Source organism: Macaca fascicularis, chromosome 16 (assembly GCF_037993035.2).
Source record: "Macaca fascicularis isolate 582-1 chromosome 16, T2T-MFA8v1.1".
NCBI classification, from domain to species: Eukaryota; Metazoa; Chordata; class Mammalia; order Primates; family Cercopithecidae; genus Macaca; species Macaca fascicularis.
Window position 1 is genome coordinate 80,715,114 of NC_088390.1, and position 16,382 is coordinate 80,731,495.

Below are 16,382 nucleotides of genomic sequence, written 5' to 3' on the forward strand. Positions count from 1 at the left end.
GAGGTTGCAGTGAGCCGAGATAGCACCACTGTACTCCAGCCTGGGCGACAGATCGAGACCCTGTCTCAAAAAAAAAAAAAAAAAATGAACTAAAGAGGTGAAGGAGCTTTTTTAAGTTTACACAGCTGGTAATTGCTGGAGCAGGGCTTTCCTCCTCCCAAGCCTCACACCATATGACGCTCAGCAGCCGGGTCCCTTGAGTGTAAAGAGAGAGAGAGAGATTACACTTGCCAGGGAGGGCATTGTGAACAGCCTGGCAGGAGGAAGGCCTGGGGAGGCAGTTCCCACTGACCACAGCCACCTCCCATCCAGGACTCTCTGGGAGGAAATAGCCGCACAGTGATGATTGCTCACATCAGTCCTGCGAGTAGTGCCTTCGAGGAGTCCCGGAACACCCTGACCTACGCCGGCCGGGCCAAGAACATCAAGACTAGGGTGAGGGCCCCTGGACTCTCCACCAGGACACAGCTTCCTGGACTGAGATTCAAGCCCCTGGGCTGATCCCTGCCACCCCACCCCACTCTCTGGAACCAGCCACTGCTGCACTGGCCTCATTCCTTAGTTGATTGTCATCTGTACACTTTCCCTGCACCTCCAAACCCTGCTCCTCTGCCTGGAAGCCGAGAGCTCCCAAGGGTCCCCGCTTCCTCCAGTCCCAGGACTGTGCTCCCCCTGCCTCGCCCCCTCTTCTCTTACCTTCCTCGTCTTCAGATGCTCATTTAGACCTTTGCATTTCCAAAGCACCTCTTCATGATGGTCATCACAGGAGGCAAGCTTCACTGAGCCCTTGCTCTCAGCCCTTTCACATGCTACCTCCTTTGATCCTCAAAAAGCAGCAGTGTTACTGCTGTTCCCATGTACAGATTAGGACAGCAAGGTTTAAGGAAGTTAAGTGACTTCCCAGCTGGTCAGTGATGGCGCTGAGGATGGAAACTAGATCTGCCCAGTTTCCAAGTCCGTGTCTTTACCTGTCTGTAAGCATGTCGGAACCCTTGCCATCCACTTAGAAATCCATTTCTGCCTGTTCGTGTGCAGAGGAGTGGGAATGGATACATGTATGATAGCATGCAGGGAAATTCTCCCAACACCTAACACTTGCCAGCTGCTGTCCTGAGGGCTTTAAGTTTTATTCCAACCCCTCAATGGGGGATGGGAGACACATTCTTGAAACAGCTCAGTGATGGTTCAGAATATTACTAATAGCAGGTAAATGATGCCAATGGTAGGTGCTGGGGCAAAACAGGAACAGGAGGTGGGGGTGGGCTGTTGGGGTCCAGTGGAACTCTCTGGAGACTGTAAGTGGGACCCTGAAGGCTGAGAAAACATTCCAGAAGGGTAGGAGCAGGGAGGGCACAGGTTCCACAGGCAGGAAGGGGATAGCATCTGTGGTGGGCATGGGGAGAGCAGGACAGGTCTTCGACTGGAGCGAGATGTTCATGCAGGAACGGTGAGCCCAGAGAAAAACAGAGATGGGGGTGGCCCTTCAACAATGGGTGGAGGAATGAGGACGTTCCCTCATTCCTTCAGGAAGCTACTGAAGGTTGATGAGTTCTAGCAGTGACTGTGACAAGAGGTTGCGGAAGTGGAGGAAAGGAGGCCATTACTATCAGCTAGAAAGACTGGGAGAGGCAGGGGGAAGAAAGGCAGCCCCTGCAGGTAGGCCTTGGTGAGTGCACGGAGGCAGGGCCTGGCACCCGGGGTGACTGCATCCCCTCCGCTCCCTACATGTTCCCTGCAGGTGAAGCAGAACCTGCTGAACGTCTCCTACCACATCGCCCAGTACACCAGCATCATCGCTGACCTGCGGGGCGAGATCCAGCGACTCAAGTGCAAGATTGATGAGCAGACTGGGCGGGGACAGGCCCGGGGCCGGCAGGATCGGGGTGACATCCGCCACATCCAAGGTGCGCCTGTGGGTCTATGTGAGTGGCAGCCCCCTCCAGGCGGCCTCACGTTGCTCTGGGATCAGGCCATGTTGTGTTCAAATCCAGAATCGGGCTCTTTCTGGCTGGGTGGTTGGGCTAGGCACTCACCAGCTCTGAGCCTCCTAGCATTCGACTGTTAAATGGGGTTGTGATCTCTGCTTCAGACAGTTGCCAGAGATCACAACCCCATTTTACAACCCCCCTTGGAAGAGTAGGTGGGATCCCACAAGGGAGAGGCATGTGAGCAATGAGTTAGTTGTGCAGGGCACACACCAAGGCCTCTGGCGTAGGACTGCGAGGTCATGCCTGCACCACCGGAATGGGCTCTGTTTCCTTATAGACCTGCATATTTGCTGTGATGGTTTTCCAACAGACAGTAAGGCTTCTTTTTTCAAAAATAATTACTAATATAAAGAGAGGGGCAGACAGTGAAGTTGTGTGTGTGTGTGTGTGTGTGTGTGTGTGTTTTTTTTTGAGACGGAGTCTCGCTCTGTTGCCTAGGCTGGAGTGCAGTGGCATGCTGTAGGCTCACTGCAACCTCTGAATCCCGGGTTCAAGCGATTCTCCTACCTCAGCCCCCCAAGTAGCTCAGATTACAGGTGCCCGCCACCACGCCTGGGTAATTTTTGTATTTTTAGTAGAGACAGGGTTTCGCCATATTGGCCAGGCTGGTCTCAAACTCCCGACCTCAGGTGATCTGCCCGCCTGGGCCTCCTCCCAAAGCGCTGGGATTACAGGTGTGAGCCACTGCACCTGGCCACAGACAGTAAAGTTTCTAAGGGCACCCCTTTTTATTGTTGGCACAGAGGTGCTGTAAAGGTTAGCAGGAGCCCAGTTCATACCAAGGAGCTGGAAATCGCTTTTGGGCAACAGCTTGAAGATTCAATGTGGGAGTGGGATGTGGGAGGAGGTAGTAATCTAGGGGGTCTTCCTGGAGGAAATAGTTGGACAGGAAGTGGGAGCACTGAGTTGGGAAGAAAGGGAGGGGAGGGCCCCAGGTGGGCCCAGGCTTTCCTAGCTGAACTTGCCTCCTCCTCTACCTTAACCACCCTCACCGGCAGCTGAGGTCCAGCTGCACAGCGGGCAGGGTGAGCAGGCTGGCATGGGACAGCTTCGGGAGCAGCTCGTCAGCGCCTTCCAGGAGCAGATGGATGTGCGGAGGCGCCTGCTGGAACTGGAGAACCGTGCCATGGAGGTCCAGATTGACACCTCCCGACACCTGCTCACCATCGCCGGGTAAGCCCCCGGCCCGGGACCCTCCAGGCCCCACCCCTGTGCCTGGGACACAGGAGCATAAGCTGTGGCTGTGCACTGTGCTCTGCCCCTATGGCCTGAATGCCCTGTCTCTCTGGGTGGGGCTGTGGCAGCTGGAAGCATGAGAAGTCCCGCAGGGCCCTCAAATGGCGGGAGGAACAGCGGAAGGAGTGCTACGCTAAGGACGACAGTGAGAAGGACTCAGACACAGGCGATGACCAGCCGGACATCCTGGAGCCGCCCGAGGTGGTTGCAGCACGGGAGAGCATCGCAGCCCTGGTGGGCGAGCAGAAGCAGCTGTGCAAGCAGAAGGTGTCCAGGGTTTGGGGGGCAGGGAGAGCGGGTTTAGGGGACAGGGTGAGCAGGTTTGAGAGGCAAGGCGGAGGGGCTGGGGTGGGGGTAGCCATGAGACCTGGGAACTCAGGCCACAAATCCTGTGTGACTTTGCTAAGTTCTTTAACTTCTCTGTGTGTCACATTCCCCACCTGTAAAATGGGAGCATTCCATGGTGCAGCCTTCATGGGGTTGCTGGGAAGATTACATAAATGCCTGGCACATACCAAGGACTCAAAAAATGGTAACTAATGTTATAATGAGGGTTTTCCAGGCCGGGCGCCATGGCTCACACCTGTAACCCCAGCACTTTGGGAGGCTGAGGTAGGCAGATCACTTGAGAGGCCAGGAGTTCGAGACTAGCCTGGCCAACATGGGGAAATCCCGTCTCTACTAAAAATACAAAAAAAAAAAAAAAAAAAAGCCTGGTGTGGTGGCTCATGCCTGTAATCCCAGCTACTCGGATGGCAGAGGAATAAGAATCACTTGAACCTGGGAGGCAGAGGTTGCAGGGAGCTGGGATAGCGCCACTGCACTCCAGCCTGGGTGACAGAGCAAGACCCTGTCTCAAAAAGAAAAAATAATAATAATAATTAGGGTTTTCCCAATAACAGATCTTTGCCTTCTGTTCTGGGGCATACCCAGACCAGGGGGGCTTTAGGGTGTCATGAGCCCTGAGGGGGTCACATGGGCTGCGGTTAAGTAGCTATCCCCCAAGCTGGTTCCAGGGGCGGGTTGAGGTCAGGATGGCAAGAAAGTGGACACTGAGGGGCCACCTTGGAGCAGTCCCTGATTGTAAAGCCCAAGATTTAGTTTCAGAGTTGGCCTCAGCCTGGAGCTCCAGACAGATGCCTGGAGTCCAGGCGCTGGAGGGGCGAGGACGGGCTGGGCAGGCGGATCGGACCCCTCTCCCCGCTGCCAGGTGCTGACCTGCGCCTCCTGCAGCTGGCGCTGGAGCAGCGCTGCCGGGAGCTGCGCGTGCGGGGCCGACGCCTGGAGGAGACGCTGCCCCGGCGCATCGGCTCCGAGGAGCAGCGCGAGGTGCTCAGCCTGCTGTGCCGCGTGCACGAGCTCGAGGTGGAGAACACCGAGATGCAGTCGCACGCGCTGCTCCGCGACGGTGCGCTCCGCCACCGCCACGAGGCCGTGCGCCGCCTGGAGCAGCACCGCAGTCTCTGCGACGAGATTATCCAGGGCCAGCGGCAGATCATCGACGGTAGGGCCCACGCCCCCGCGCATCTGAGCCACCCGCGGGGGGGCCGCTGGCACTCGCTGAGCCCTGCCCCTTCCCCGGCAGACTACAACCTGGCTGTGCCGCAGCGCCTGGAAGAACTCTACGAAGTGTACCTGCGGGAACTGGAGGAGGGCAGCCTGGAGCGGGCCACCATCATGGACCAAGTGGCCTCCAGGGCCCTGCAGGTGGGTGGGCGCCTGGGTGGCCTGAACATGGGCACATGTGCCCAGGGAGGGGCTGATGACCAAGGCAATGCCTGCAGGCAGCTGGAGGGGACAGGACCAGGCTGGCTGGCACCCCAGGGAATTGACTCCCTTTCCTTCTTACCCTACCCAAAGCCTTGTCGAGCCTGAGTAAGACCCTCATCCCTGAGCACTCCTGGGCATCGCTTGTTCCCACCCAGGGTCTGAGGGTCAGGGCTGGCCATCTGAGATATCACAAATGGCCCCAGGTGCCCTTGCAGGAGACCAAGCATCAGGCAGTGCCACTGGGGATGCCTAGCAGACCACAACTTATCCCCGAGGACCCAAACACCAGCCCACTGCCCTTCTGGGGCTCCCAGGCCATCTTACAACCCTCGTCACCCTGTGAGCCTTTGTGACTCTGTGCTGATTTGGTCCAGGACCAAATCTTCTAACTGTCCATCCTGGCTCCCTCCTCCCCAGGACAGCTCCTTGCCCAAAATTACCCCAGCAGGAACCTCGCTGACCCCAGATTCTGACCCGGAGAGTGTGAAGACACTGAGCTCTGATGCCCAGCGCCTGCAGAACAGTGCTCTCCCTCCCCTCAGCACAGAGAGGTGAGAAGGGGGGCCACCTGCCCCAGCCCCCACCCTGTGCCCTGTCCCAGAGAGGCCAACCCAGACTAAGGCTAAATGGTGAACATGGAGCAGCAATGAGAGGGAGCAAGTGGCCCAGGTCTGGAGCCAGGACTCCTGGGTTCTCTCTCCTTTCACACTGACAGCTTCTCCCCGGGGGTGGGGGTGGGACCTTGGTGAGACAGCCTGGTCTACAGCCACTCATCTTCCTCTGCCAACTTCAGTGAAGGCCACCACGTGTTCAAGGCTGGTACTGGGGCCTGGCAGGCCAAAAGCTCCTCTGTGCCCACCCCACCTCCCATCCAGCTCGGCAGCCTGATGATGCAGGAGGTGAGCTCTCAGTACCTGATGGCCCCATGAGCTCCGCTGCAGTGGGTGCGGGACACGGGGGTGGACAGCAGCAGTTGGGATGGAGCCTTTCCCAAATGGCACCAGCCTGAGGCCCCGCTATCTCTGCTGAGTGGGGCATGGGGTCCCTGCTGTGTTTAAGGGTTTCCTCCTCCTAACACTCCACCTCATAGGCCCTGGCTCAGGACAGCCTGGGCAGCTGGATCAGCTCTTCCCCCGACAGCAGTGAGATCCTGTTGGAGATCCCCTTGTCCCACAAAGGTATGTGTACCCTCTGCTGCCCTGGCCACCTCGCCTGGCCTTGTCTAAACTGTTCAGATCACCCAGTCCAAAGCCCTTTCCTGCCCTCTTCACTGCCAAGTGCAAGCATGCATTGGGTCCTACACATTCTGAAGAGGCACCATTGCCCCTGAGGATTAGTCAGTCAAGGACACTTAAGGGTCCTCTCTACATCAAGGAGAGACCTTGAGGCAAAAAGGTCTCTTTTTTAGAGAGACCGGGGCAAAACTGGAAATTAGAAAAGAGACATGTGGCATGGAGGATGGTGACCCCCACCCCGCCGCCGCCGCCTCCACTCAGTCATCACTCTAATAGCAAATATCAATTCAATGTCTACCCCCTGGAAAATGTAGGTTGAGCCCATTTTCTCAATTAATCCTGGAAATAACCCGATGGCATTAGTTTTGCCATCCCCCATTTGCAGATGAAAGTGAGGCTCAGAAATGGGCCCAAGTTTCTTGCATAGCAAACCCCTGGAAAGTGCTGGGGTTGAAACCCAGGCAGTCTGGCTCCTACCTACTTCTGCCATGTCAGAGGAGGCTGTTAAGAGGTGGCCTTGATCTCGGGTTGGGGGTTCCCTGTGTCCCGCTGCAGAGAGGAAGGAGATCATGACTGGCACCAAGTGCATCTCGGTGAAGGCCGCCCGGCGGCGCTCGCAGGCCCTGGGCACCGAGGGGCGACACCTGCTGGCACCTGCGACAGAGCGCAGCAGCCTGTCCCTGCACTCGCTGAGCGAGGGCGACGATGCGCGGTCACCAGGCCCGCTGGCCTGCAAGCGGCCACCCAGCCCCATGCTGCAGCATGCTGCCAGTGAGGACAACCTGTCCAGCAGCACGGGCGAGGCCCCGTCTCGGGCAGTCGGGCATCATGGGGACGGTCCTGGGCCCTGGCTGCGTGGCCAGAAGAAAAACCTGGGCAAGAAAAGGGAGGAGTCGCTGGAGGCAAAGAGAAGGAAGCGGAGGTCCCGATCCTTCGAGGTCGCCGGGCAAGGGGTGAGGCAAGGCGCAGGGTGGGGTGTCTAGGCACTCCCATAGCAGCTGGGGGCCTGAGGGCTGGATTTCTCCAAAGGCTCCAGGGCACCTCTAGCCTACCCCACACCTGGAGACACCACCCTCCACAAAGTCTCTGTCCCCAGCCTGGTATAGTAGCTGGGACAGATCCTGGTAGCAGATCCCTGTGCCGCTCTCATCCTCACCCCACTGTTCAACCATCACAGCTCTCCCACCCCAAGACACACCACCTGGGGTCCCATCAGGCGGAGCGCATCTCAGACCACAGGATGCCAGTGTGCAGGCACCCAGCCCCTGGTATCCGGCATCTGGGAAAGGTCACACTACCTTTGGCCAAAGTCAGACTCCCTCCAAGCCAGAACACGGGTCAGTATGGGCAAGGAGGGGATGGGGAAGGGAGGTCTCCCCCAGGCCGGGCAGCAGAGAAGACACATTGCATTTCCTGCGCCTCTGGCTGCCCCTTGCTGGAAGCATGGTTCTAGCAGAATATTCATGAGACTGGCATCTTGGCGTTGTGCCCATAGAGAGTTCAAGGCCACAGGGTGATGGGAGAGGAGTTGGGGAGGCATTCCGAAACCACTGATCCTGCCCCTTTCCCTGTTGCAGGCCCCGGGGACTCCTCACCCCTGGCTGTTCCCCCCAACCCAGCTGGTGGTTCTCGACGGGCTACCCGTGGGCCCCGCCTGCCCCACGGTACAAGCACCCATGGCAAAGATGGATGCTCCTGGCATAACTGAGGGGCCCTGCCTGGAACTGGCTCTCTTGCCCCCCAAGACTGAATGGGGCCTAACAGGGCATGGGAGGTGGAGGCTGGGCAGTGGAGATGACCAGGAAGTAGGAGCTCAGGATCTCAGCAGGCCAGGGCTCCTGAGACCCAGGAACTGGGGTGTCTGCCCAACCCTCCCATGCTTTCAGTGCCACCGGGGAAAAGAGGTGAGGCCAGGGGACATGGCCGGGATGGCTGGGCTCCCTGGCCTCCCAGCCCTGGACAGAATGCTGTTGCCAAAACCCTGCACAGCCATGAGGCCAGCCTTGGCCTTGGAAATGGAGGAGAGCAGCTGGCAGTGAGATGGGGCTCCTGGCCCACGTGTGGGGCATGGGCATCCTGGATGGTTGGGGAGGCACCGACAGGCACTTCACTTATTACAATTGGGGATGTGGGTGAGGGAGGGAATCTGGTTTTGTTACTTGGCAGTGGCCTTTTCTCCCCTTTCCTTTTTAACAATAAAATCTCATTTGGGTCTTGATGGTTGTGTTGGAAATTTTACCTTGTCTGGAATGTGGGGTGGCCATGACTAAGATTCCACCAACTCCCCCTCCCCCCGGTCCCCATCTACCCCTGGCTCACTGTATAACACCAACCTACAAATACCTGTGGGAGAGGGGTTTTGTTGTAGATCCTGAGGCCTCTCCCCAGGGTAGGGCTGGCAAGATCCATTATGTCCCTATCCCACTGGTCTTCACACCTGCCCAGGCACCCTCCCAGGAGAGATCAGGGACTTGGAGCAGCCCAGATGCCAGAAAGTCTCACAACCCAGATGAGGCGGTTGCGCCTCAAGGTCAGGGCTCAGAAACTGCCCAGCTAAGCCCCTCAGCCTCAAAGTGAGGAAACTCCTGCAAGAGGAATGGGGCATTCCCTGACTCCCTCGCAAGGGGAATGGGGCGTTCCCTGATTCCCCAGCAAGGGGAATGGGGTGCTCCCTGACTCCCCTGCAAGGGGACTGGGGTACTTCCTGTCTCCCAGGCAGGTGGGTTGCTGTGACCACGTGGGTGCTTTTACCTAGCCTAGTTCTGTGTCTGGGTGGGGGGAAAGCTCAACAAAAGGGAGTGAAACCCCTAAACCCCCTGGCTTGTGGGATCCTCCCCAGGTTGTTTTTACCCGGAAACTGAGTGGTTCAATCATCCCCTTACCACTCTGAGCATCGGTTTATTCAGGACCAAGAATGTTCCTTCAAGTCAGCTGTGAAATCAGCTCTTGAAACCAGGCATCTTGTGTACCACGCCTCTCCTGGACTCCACCCCAGCCCTAGGGTGGCCGGCACCTGGCCATCCAGGGTACCAGGCTTGTTGCCACCTCCACACTCGCCTTGCCCTTCCCAGACCCACAAGGAGCACCTAGGCCAGGCCTTTACTCCCCGACCCCGAGGCTACTTGGGGGTCCGGATAAGGGTGTGGTATACGGGCTTGACGATGAGGTGCAGGTGCAGGGCGTTCTCCACCAGGTACTCTGAGTTGCGCCGCTGCAGGTCGGCGTGCGCCAGGAAGTCGCCGGCCTCCTCGCTGCTCTGGTGGAAGCTGTAGGCGTGGCGGACCAACAGGCGGCCCTGCTGGCGCGCCCCCACCAGCACGGTCTTCTGGAAGCTCACGCCCGCCGCGTCGCCGCCGCTGCTGGCCGGCGTCACCACCAGCCGCGGTCGGCCGTCCTCGGGGCGCGCGGCGGGCAGCGCTGTGCCCGCGGCGTCCGCGTAAACGGGCCGCAGACTGACGGGCAGCCAGCGCGGCGAGAAGAGCACGTTCCAGGTGACCCGGCGGCCCGCGTCGTGGCCACTCGGGCCCAGCTGCGTCTGGAAGCTGGTGCTGCGGTCGTCGCGGGCCGGGTTGTTGATGACCCACGGGGCGCCCCAGGCTGGCGCGAGGTAGTTGCGGGGCAGGAAGGCGCTGCCGTTGACGTCGAAGAACTTGGCGTAGTGCAGCGGCGACGCGGCGTGGAACTGGTAGGCCTGCAGCAGGAGGTCGGCCACCGCGGGGCCGTGGCGCGCCAGGGCAGCCGAGCGCGCCTGCAGTTGGAACAGTTGTGCCGGTGGGATCATGGGGTAGCGGATGGCGCGCAGCGCCCGCTCGGCCACGGCAGGGGGCGGCCGCGCGCGACCCAGCCAGGCCTCCAGCGCTTGGAACAGCTCCAGTTCGTCCTGCAGCACCAGGTCCGAGCGTTGCAGGAGCTGCCACAGCAGCTCGGGGCTCACGGCGCCCCATTCGGCGCTGGCCACCACGGCCGACAGGTTCCAGGCAAGGAACTGCAGGCAGCTCTCACGCAGGGCCTCGTCCCCGGTGCCCACCGCGTAGTGGTACCAGCCCACCGCCGGGCCCGCGCCTCCCGCCAGGTGCGCGCGCATGTAGTCGGCCACGCCGCGCTGCAGGGAGGCCACGCCGTACTTGGTGGCCAACCTGTGCAGGGGGATGGCCTGGGTCAGCAGCACAGTCAGCTCCCCGCAGTACAGGTACCTGCGGGAGAGACCAAGAGGTGGGGTGGGGTCAGGGCGGTACCCACCTCCCAGCATAGCTTTTTCTGAGTCCACAGGGGACCCGGCCTGGAGTTGGAGCTTCACGGTTCAGGTGCAAATACAGTGGAAGCCCCACCCTGAGGCTTCCCATGTTTTCCTTTCAAGGACCCTTCCAGGCCATTCTTACTTCACAGGCTCTTCTTTCCGTTTCCGTGGTGATGTAGAAATTGCCTGCCTTGACTGTGCCTGTACTAGGCCTGCAGCTCTAGGCCGGAACAAAACAGACGTGGCTCCTGCCGTTGGGGTTTACAGTCTGGTTGGGATCCATGGCCTGCCTTCTCCTTGCCATGAGTCTGGGCAAGTCACTGAATTTCAACGAACCTTAGGTTAATCGATCATCTGGGAAAGGGGGAGTGGCACACACCCCTCAGGGTTACTGTGACAACCAGTGGAGAATAAAAAATCTTGCTACAGGCCAGGTGGGTGCCAGTGGCTCACACCTGGAATCTCAGCACTTTGGAAGGCCAAGATGGGAGGACTGCTTGAGGCCAGGAGTTCAGGACCAGCTTGGGCAACATAGCGAGACCCTATCTCTACCAAAAAAAAAAAAAAGTTAAAACATTAGTCATGCGGCCGGGCGCGGTGGCTCAAGCCTGTAATCCCAGCACTTTGGGAGGCCGAGGCGGGCGGATCACAAGGTCAGGAGATCGAGACCACAGTGAAACCCCGTCTCTACTAAAAATACAAAAAAATTAGCCGGGCGTGGTGGCGGGCGCCTGTAGTCCCAGCTACTCAGGAGGCTGAGGCAGGAGAATGGCGGGAACCCGGGAGGCGGAGCTTGCAGTGAGCCGAGATCGCACCACTGCACTCCAGCCTGGGCAACAGCGTGAGACTCCGTCTCAAAAAAAAAAAAAAAAAAAAAAAAACATTAGTCATGCTTGGTGGTGCACACTTGTAGTGTCAGCTGCTTGGGAGTCTGAGTCAGGAAGATAGCTTCAGCCCAGGAGTTCAAGGCTGCCGTGAGCTACGATCATGCCACTACACTCCAGCTTTGTTTTGTTTTGTTTTTGTTTTGAGATGGGGTCTTTCCGTGTTGCCCAGGTTGGTCTCAAACTCCCGGACTTGAGCAGTCCTCCCACCTTGGCCTCCCAAAGTGCTGGGAATGCAGGTGTGAGCCCCCATTTCTTTTTTGCAACCTCGCCTTTTGTTTTTCTTCTCCTGCTGTTGATGATCACTTGTGCTGAGTATCTCTCCCTCTCACTTCATCTGCTGCTGTCCCGCTGCTCACCCTTCCTGCCAGTCCCCACTGGCACACGGCACCGCCCTTGCCCCATAGGAGTGCGGCAGCCACTGCCAGCCATCTTCCCCAACATCCATTTCTCCCTTTTCCCCTGCGTGATTGCCTCTGGGAATAAAAGACCACATTTCCCAGGCTCCCTGATAGTGGGCATGGCCATGTGACTAACTGCTGGTCAATGGGCACAGTTTGGGATTTGCAGGAAGGCTGGTTAAATGCAACTGATTCAGGATAACAGGAAGACCCTTTTTGCCCTTCTGTCTTATCCCCCTTCCTGTTGCCTGGAACTTGGAAGCAATGTATGGAATTCTGCAGACATCTCATCTGAGCCGTTAGAACAGAGTTACTTTCTTAGACACTAGTGTGAATGGCACTCCCTGTGCAGCACCATGGCAGGAGGCAGGAGAGAGCCGTCTAACTTTTTCAACTCCCTAGCCCTGTGGTTCCAAACCTGGCCAAACACCAAAACCACAGAGATGCTTTAAAATAAAAAATATTCCTCTATAATGGAATATTTAGGAAAATAAAAAGTAAATAAATAAAATAAAATAAAAAATGATTGCTGGCCCTAACCCTAGACCTGAAACTGATGATCCAGGTTGGGACCCATGAAACTGTGGTTTTTTTGTTTGGTTGGTTGGTTCGTTGGTTGGTTTTTTTGAGACAGAATCCTGCTCTGTTGCCCAGGCTGGAGTCTAGTGGCACAATCTCAGCTCACTGCAAACCCAAACTCCACCTCCCAGGTTCAAGTGATTCTCCTGCCTTAGCCTCCCGAATAGCTGGGATTACAGTTGCACGCCACCACACCCAGCTAATTTTCTATATTTTTAGTAGAGACGGGGTTTCACCATGTTGGGCAGGCTGGTCTCGAACTCCTGACCTCAGGTGATCTGCCTGCTTCGGCCTCCCAGATTGCTGGGATTACAGGCATGAGCCACCATGCCCAGCCCCAAAACTGTAGTTTTTAAAAGCTGTCCCATGGCCAGGTTTGGAAACAGCTCTGAGGGGGTTACCAGGAACTGAAAGTGACATCAAACTGTGCAGATGACACAGGCAAAGACAGGGAGCTGTACAGTGGAAGAAGGGATGCAGGGGTCACTGTCATCCCAGTGATGTCTGGGGAAACGGACATAACAACCTCTAAGGGCCTGGGCTTCCCTGACCCTGTAGGTGGAGGAGCCAGGGACTGAGGAAGGGATGAAGCCTCCCCCTAGTCTTCCCCGTCCCACCTGATGAACTTGTCGAAGACCGCGGCGCAGTCCCGTGGCTCCTGCAGCACCGCCTCGCTCTGGTTACTCAGCAGCTCCCGGAACAGCTCGCTGTGCAGTCCCAGCAGCAGGCGGTGGGCGTGGAAGACCCGGACCTCGTCGGTGCCCACAGCCTGCACCCGCAGAACCACGTCACTGGCGTTGCCCTGTCGCAGCAGCTCCTGCAAGCGCTGGAGCACCGCCTGGGAGTGGTTGATGGAGGTGCCAGCTGCCTCCCCACCAACATCGGCTCTCTGGGCTGCAGCAGGAAGGAGCACAGCACAGCCTGAGAGGGCGTCCGGGCCCAGGACCTCAGTCGGGGGTGGAGAGCGACCAGCTGGAGACATATGCATGGGTGTGAGCAGAGAGCAAGATGGGCCTAGGCAGACTGTGTGTGCACACCTGTTTGTGCCCACGAGGCGCATGGATGCATCTGTGACACACAAACACATCCTGGGTGGGAAGGTCATGCCAGTGCAAACCCCAAGAGGATGCTCTTGGACGTGGGCACATTCAGGCAGGGAGAGGTTGTGCTCAGGTTTGGGACAACATGCCCAGAACTCACCTCCGTGCTGCCAGCTCCCAGGCAAGGGTTGAGGAAACTCGTGGTCCCACCCTTCTCACCTCCTAAAGAATTGTCCATCTAACCCCTTGGAGCAGTAGTCAGAAGTGGTGCCTTCACTAACAAATATTTACTGAGCACTTACTATATGCTAAACATTCTCCTAAGAGCTTGGGATATGGCAGTGGACAAAGCAAGCCAAGTTCTTATGCTCATAAAAGCACAAACTGACATATCAGACAGGTAAGACGCACACAAATAAGCACTCCAGTTTGTAAGGAGCCAGCCAGGGAACCAGTGCCAAGGCGCGATCCAGCCCTGCAAAGGCCCTTGAAGGGAATGGGCCTGGGGTACTGGGAGCAGAGAGAGTGTTAGGGAGGCCAGAGCAGTGGCAGGAGAGAGGGTGTGCGACGAGGCTGCAGGTGTGGAAGGGAAGCTGTTTTCCAGGCCCAGCTCTTCCCTCTTGGGTCCTGATCTCTGAGACAGAAGCCCACTTTCTGTGGGTGGCCAGCAGGGGACAGGAGAAAGTGCGAAGGGCCAGCTGGTGCTGGAACAGAACTTCTGGGTAACTGAGCATCGAGGCCGGCTAGGCCGGCCCTTTTCTCATGCTCCAGGGATGAGAATGACAGTCAGATGGGGATGTGCACTCAGTTACAGAAACTGTCAGCAGCTCTCCCAAGCCGAGAACAGCAAGGGGAGCCTTGCTGAGGGAGGCGGGCAGGGGCCTGATAGCAGCAGATGGGCCCCGGCCACATGCGCGCGCACGCACAGCACATGCAGGCCCGTGGTTCACACAGGAGAGAAGGCTCACACAGGAGCAGAGCATCTGTGCATGAGAGAGGGAGGCCAAGGGAGAAAGGGAGGGTGAGAGAGAAGCGGGTAGTGCATTTCCCAGCCCTGCCTCCCCCAGCTGTCACTTTGAAGGACCTGAATGCTGATGGCGTCCCCATTCAGCCTCTGCCCAGGACAATGGGCAATGGAGGGTCCTCTTGTCCTTAAGACCCCTGCCCGCCTGCCCGCCTGGCCCCTCCTTCCTTCAGAGAGATGAGTCCGTGGAGCTGTCCAGTCCACCCCGTGCTCTCCCCAGCAGCTGGACACCGCCCCCTCCCGGCCGGCTACGTGCAGCCAGGGCTGGGATGTCCTGCTGCTCCACCCTGCCCCGCACCTGGCTCACTGCCTACTCACCTGCACGTGTGACCAGGCCCACCAAGGTCAGCATGGCCCAGAAGCTGCCCCAGGACCCAGGCTTGGAGTAGCCTCTCCTAGGCATCTTTGTGCTCAGCCCCCAAGTCCACTGGAGGGACGGTGAAGCCCAGACCACTCTGCTCACATCCCTCTTCCTTATATAGGATCCAGCACAAGGGGACGGCACCCCCCTTCCTGCCTGGCCTCCCTCCCCCACTCAGCCTCCTCCATGGATTGGTGGAAACTGGCCCCAGCTGTTGCCCAGGCAACCACTTAAGCCAGAGAGCGGCGGCCCCGGGGGCTATTGTGCTGCCTGTGGGCCCCCAAGGGGAACAGATCCGGAACCCTCCTCCCCCAATCTCCTTACCACCCAGCAGGGCTAGCCGTGCCTCTCCCTGGAAAGTTTCAGGCTCTCTGGAGAATAGGCGAGGGGCTCCAGGACCACTGGCAGCCATTGGCCTCCCCCAACCCCAGGCCTCAGCCCTGGCACGGAGCGCACTTGGCAACGTCGTGGCTGGAGCGCCATGGTGAGCCGGCTGCAAAGGAAGGGCCTGGAAGAGGAGAGGAGAGGCGGCTGAGGCTCCCACCCCTCCCCCACTCCCATTTGGGGTGGGTCAGCTCCTCAGAGAAAAGCTCAGGCATCTCTCGAATAGGGGCCCATGGATAACTGGTATCAGTTGCACATTCTTTGTTGGAGAAGGTTCCCGGAGTGCTGTGGGGAGGGTGATGGGCTGGCAGGAAAGTTCTGAAGGGACTGTGACTGTCACCTCCCCCAGGGGCAAGCTGAGCCAGGTGGCAGGGCTGGGCATAGAGCAGATGCCCCCTGCCCCGTGTACCACTGCATGGGCGACCCCTGCCCAGAGCGGAGCTGGCCACCTTCCAGCTCTGCGCTCCAGCCAGCCCAAGGCTGGGTACTGTCTGCCCTGCTGTTTCCTGGCTTGAATTCTCTTTCTCCAAGTGGCCTCAGGTCTCTGAGTTCACCTCCTTGGAAGGCTTCTTTTACCAGCTTCTGTCTTCTTTCCAACTGTAATTTTCCCTTTTCCAGAGTTCCGAGGAGGCATGCTGCAGGCCTGGTGTCTCACTCCCACTGTCGAGAGACTGAGGCAGGGAGCTGGGTTGCAGTCTCAGTTGGGTTAGTGCAGAGGAGTGCTCTTCTAAAAACAAAGGCAACAGAGAGAGGAAGGTGAGGTCTGGAGCTCAGCGGAAGCGTGTGTGTGTGTGTGTGTGTGTGTGTGTGTGTGTGTGTGTGTGTGGTGGCATGCTGTGAGTCCTCACCTTTGCAGGGAGCCAGCAGGGTCTGCCCCAGCTCTTCGTGGGAGGGACTCTTTTGAGCTTGGCTAACTGAAGTGGGTGGCTCCCAAGGGATCTGACTCGGAGGCAGGGTTCTGGGTTGGGGATGAATTGAATGTTCCTCTCCCTGGCTCTCTGGATCCCAGGGGCCAGCTCGATGCATTGATTTCTGCCTCTGGCTGGCACAGAGACCCAACAGCTCCACCCCCTCTCTGGAGCCACAGAGAGAGCAAGAACTGGGTCTGGCACCTGCCTCGTCCGGGTTGGCAGAGTTGGAGATCTCCAGCCCAGCGGAAACCCCTCCGGCTGCCCTGACTTTCATGCCTGGCTCCCCTCGTCCAAATCCACTATCCCTTGCCCACTGGCTGCCCGCCTGCCCT

At 58.3% G+C, this 16,382-nt stretch overlaps 2 protein-coding genes across 17 annotated transcripts in view; one reads left to right on the forward strand and one right to left on the reverse strand.

Moving 5' to 3' along the window:
* The window catches only part of KIF19 (kinesin family member 19), a 29,939-nt gene extending 21,492 nt beyond the window's left edge, over window positions 1-8,447 (forward strand). For 6 of the 12 annotated variants that reach the window (XM_074020310.1, XM_074020311.1, XM_074020312.1 and 3 more), the window contains 12 exons: window positions 313-435; window positions 1,739-1,904; window positions 2,987-3,161; window positions 3,293-3,491; window positions 4,458-4,728; window positions 4,810-4,931; window positions 5,412-5,545; window positions 5,788-5,893; window positions 6,085-6,172; window positions 6,785-7,182; window positions 7,407-7,566; window positions 7,807-8,447. In XM_074020310.1, the coding sequence (XP_073876411.1) occupies window positions 313-435; window positions 1,739-1,904; window positions 2,987-3,161; window positions 3,293-3,491; window positions 4,458-4,728; window positions 4,810-4,931; window positions 5,412-5,545; window positions 5,788-5,893; window positions 6,085-6,172; window positions 6,785-7,182; window positions 7,407-7,566; window positions 7,807-7,937 (2,073 nt within the window). In that variant the 3' untranslated portion in view covers window positions 7,938-8,447. The remainder of the gene's footprint in view (window positions 1-312; window positions 436-1,738; window positions 1,905-2,986; window positions 3,162-3,292; window positions 3,492-4,457; window positions 4,729-4,809; window positions 4,932-5,411; window positions 5,546-5,787; window positions 5,894-6,084; window positions 6,173-6,784; window positions 7,183-7,406; window positions 7,567-7,806) is intronic. The other 6 variants (XR_012426096.1, XR_012426098.1, XR_012426097.1 and 3 more) reach the window with 2 other exon arrangements.
* A 663-nt stretch (window positions 8,448-9,110) lies between these two features.
* BTBD17 (BTB domain containing 17) lies at window positions 9,111-16,016 on the reverse strand. Of its 5 annotated transcripts, none has more exons than XM_045376761.3 (5): window positions 15,988-16,016; window positions 15,716-15,866; window positions 15,080-15,263; window positions 12,948-13,224; window positions 9,111-10,422 (listed from the first exon to the last, which is right to left on the reverse strand). In XM_045376761.3, the coding sequence occupies exons 3-5, from the start codon at window positions 15,165-15,167 to the stop codon at window positions 9,348-9,350; spliced, it is 1,440 nt and encodes a 479-aa protein (XP_045232696.1). In that variant the 5' UTR covers window positions 15,168-15,263; window positions 15,716-15,866; window positions 15,988-16,016; the 3' UTR covers window positions 9,111-9,347. The 5 variants fall into 5 exon arrangements, with proteins under 5 accessions (XP_045232696.1, XP_065388015.1, XP_005584895.1 ...); XM_065531943.2 differs by having other exon boundaries at window positions 15,694-15,866; XM_005584838.5 differs by lacking the exons at window positions 15,080-15,263; window positions 15,716-15,866; window positions 15,988-16,016 and adding an exon at window positions 14,713-14,846.
* Window positions 16,017-16,382: the final 366 nt, after the last annotated feature.

Bases quoted from the DNA above. Each gene is read 5' to 3' on its own strand.
- BTBD17 (XM_015438801.4), bottom strand. From the start codon at position 14,797: ATGCCTAGGAGAGGCTACTCCAAGCCTGGGTCCTGGGGCAGCTTCTGG. The intron at 13,303-14,712 runs GTGAGTAGGCAG...ATATGTCTCCAG, and splicing joins GGGCCTGGTCACACGTGCAG to CTGGTCGCTCTCCACCCCCG. The intron at 10,423-12,947 runs GTGGGACGGGGA...TCTCTCCCGCAG, and splicing joins GTCTTCGACAAGTTCATCAG to GTACCTGTACTGCGGGGAGC.